At 47.9% G+C, this 2,500-nt stretch overlaps 1 protein-coding gene across 2 annotated transcripts in view; it reads left to right on the forward strand.

Annotated features, from left to right (window-relative positions):
• The first annotated feature begins 45 nt into the window (after positions 1-45).
• Positions 46-2,500, forward strand: part of hdac5 (histone deacetylase 5) — a 25,705-nt gene continuing 23,250 nt past the window's right edge. Inside the window, exons 1-4 of one of the 2 annotated variants that reach the window (XM_034679268.1) lie at positions 46-132; positions 1,130-1,368; positions 1,499-1,643; positions 1,732-1,837. In XM_034679268.1, coding sequence (XP_034535159.1) covers positions 78-132; positions 1,130-1,368; positions 1,499-1,643; positions 1,732-1,837 — 545 coding nt within the window. In that variant the 5' untranslated portion in view covers positions 46-77. The remainder of the gene's footprint in view (positions 133-1,129; positions 1,369-1,498; positions 1,644-1,731; positions 1,838-2,500) is intronic. The other variant, XM_034679269.1, reaches the window with a different exon arrangement.

Here is a 2,500-nt window from a genome sequence, read left to right on the forward strand (position 1 = left end):
CGCTCTCTCCCTCTCTCTCTCTCTCTCTCTCTCTCTCTCCTGCAGTAGTGGAGGTGAAGAGCAGCCTCCCGTCGGGCATGCAGAGCCCTGTAGGAGCTGCGAGCGAGCAGAGAGGAGGAGGTGTTGAAGGCGGTGAGTCCTCTAAGAGTCCTTGGTGGCGTTGGGGTGGGGGGGCGTCCTGTCTTAAAATCATGTTTGAGTTTTGAGGGACCGGATCAGATCCAGTCCCCTCTTCCAGACAGGACTCAGTCTGACCTCATCTTAATCCACCATGAGCAGAGCACTTTACAGCATTTAGCAAGTTACAGTGGCAAGGACAAACTTCCTTTAACAGGCAGAAACCTCCAGCAGGACCAGACTCATGTTAGACACACATCTGCTGAGACCGTGTTGGAGAGAGGGATAGAGGGAGATGAAGAGAGAGAGAGAGATGATAGTGGGGAGACGGATAGTAGTAGTTGTAGCAGCTGGAGTCTGGACCACGTCCACAGCAGCAGAGATCCAGAGGAACCTACGAGACAAGGGAGCTCAGGGACTCCAGAAAGGTCTAAGAAAAGAGAGAAGAGAGGGAGACCAGAAGAAAGAAAAAGAGGAGAAGAAATGGGGAAGGAAAGGATAGAAGGAAAGGACGGGGTGAGGAAAGGAGACATAAAGGATGAAGAAACATGGAGAGAACAAAGAAAGAGAGAAAGAAAGAAAGAATGAAGGAAGGAATGAAAAAGAATGAAGAGATTAAAAAAAGAAAGGAGGAAGGAAGATAGACAGAAGAAAAAAGAAAGAAAGAAAGAAAGAAAGAAAGAAAGAAAGAAAGAAAGAAAGGATGAATAACAGACCCCAAAAAAGGAATCTCCAGCAGAGATCCAGAGGAACCTACGAGACAAGGGAGCTCAGGGACTCCAGAAAGGTCTATGGTTAGTAACTTTAATGGGACAGGAAGAGTTAAAGTGAGAGACAGGCAGAGAGAGGAGAGAGAGGGAAAGACAGGATCCCAGTGTGTCAGTCTAAGACTATAGCAGCATAACTAAGACCTGGTCCAAGCCTGATCCAGCTCTAACTATAACACTTTAATAAAGGATCCTTTCAGTCAGGATGAGTAAGATTAAGCTCTGATCTATCTCTTCTTCTCCAGGCGGAGGTCCAGGAGGTGGAGGCGGAGGCCCAGTGGACCTGCGCACTGAGCCCAGGGTGGGGTCTATGTCAGGTGGACCCGGCGTGGACACGAGCATGAGGGAGCAGCAGCTCCAGCAGGAACTGGTGCTCCTCAAACAGCAGCAGGAGCTCCAGAAACAGCTGCTGTTCGCTGAGTTCCAGAAGAAACACGAGGTCCTGACGAGACAACATGAAGTGCAGCTGCAGGAACACCTGAAGGTAGTCTGTCAGGAGGATCACTCTCAGATACCTGAACACTGACTCTCATGTGTTCATCAGATCCATCAGTCAGTTTGTGTTCTATCACTTAAAGTGTTGGCCTCTCTGTGTTTGTGTGCTTGTGTGTTAGCAACAGCAGGAGCTGTTAGCAGCTAAGCGTCAACAGGAAATGGAACAGAAGAGGAAGCTGGAGCAGCAGAGACACGAAGAGCAGGAGAAACACCGACTGGAGCAACAACTGCTGCTGCTGAGGAACAAGGAGAAAGGCAAAGAGAGTGAGTCTCACTGCTGCTTTCACCACCGTGCAAGTCTCTGATCTACAGACCGGTCACTCTCTCTCTCTCTCCCTCTCTCTCTCTGAAGGTGCTATCGCGAGTACAGAAGTGAAGCTGAAGCTGCAGGAGTTCCTCCTCAGTAAGAAAGAGCCTGGTCCTGGTGGACTGAACCATTCCTTCTCCCCAAAGTGCTGGTGAGGATCACACAGAGCGCCGCCTCTCTCACGTTACTGGAACAGAACTTTGGGCGTGTTTGTGCTTGAATATTATGAGTGCAATGTTCTTTGTAAATTAAGGAGCATTTGGACCAAGAGTCCCGGGGTCTTTTAGCCCCCAGAACTACTCCCCCCTCTAGATCTTGAGCTGGAGCAGGTAGTGGATGTGTTTGTGTGTTTCCTTCAGTCAGTCTCCTCTGGGTCTGCAGCCTCTTATTAAGATACCTTCAGACCCTCTAACTCGCCCTGATTGGATAGACGCTGGATAACATGGCAGGGTGGTGATTGGATAGTCAGCTCAGGTGTAGATGTAGGGTCAATATTTATATACTCTTAACTCAGAGTCACTTAAGCAGTTAAGACATTTATGTATCCGTCAGTCAGACTTCCCTGCACATGTTGCACGCACGAAAACATTGCATGCACACTAACTATATCACTCCAATCATCTACAGGTATATTTATATACATGCAAAGTAGAAATGCACATTCCATGCAGCTGAAAACCTTTAATGCAGCTTCCATTTTTACATTCAAGTAAAAGTTGATTAACTGCAAATATCTGAGAGGAAAGTTTTCTGTTTTTATCAGCCTGTTAACTGTCCTTCTCCCTGTGTGTGTGTGTGTGTGTGTGTGTGTGTG

The sequence above is a fragment of the Notolabrus celidotus genome, unplaced genomic scaffold, assembly GCF_009762535.1.
Source record: "Notolabrus celidotus isolate fNotCel1 unplaced genomic scaffold, fNotCel1.pri scaffold_420_arrow_ctg1, whole genome shotgun sequence".
Lineage (NCBI taxonomy): Eukaryota > Metazoa > Chordata > Actinopteri > Labriformes > Labridae > Notolabrus > Notolabrus celidotus.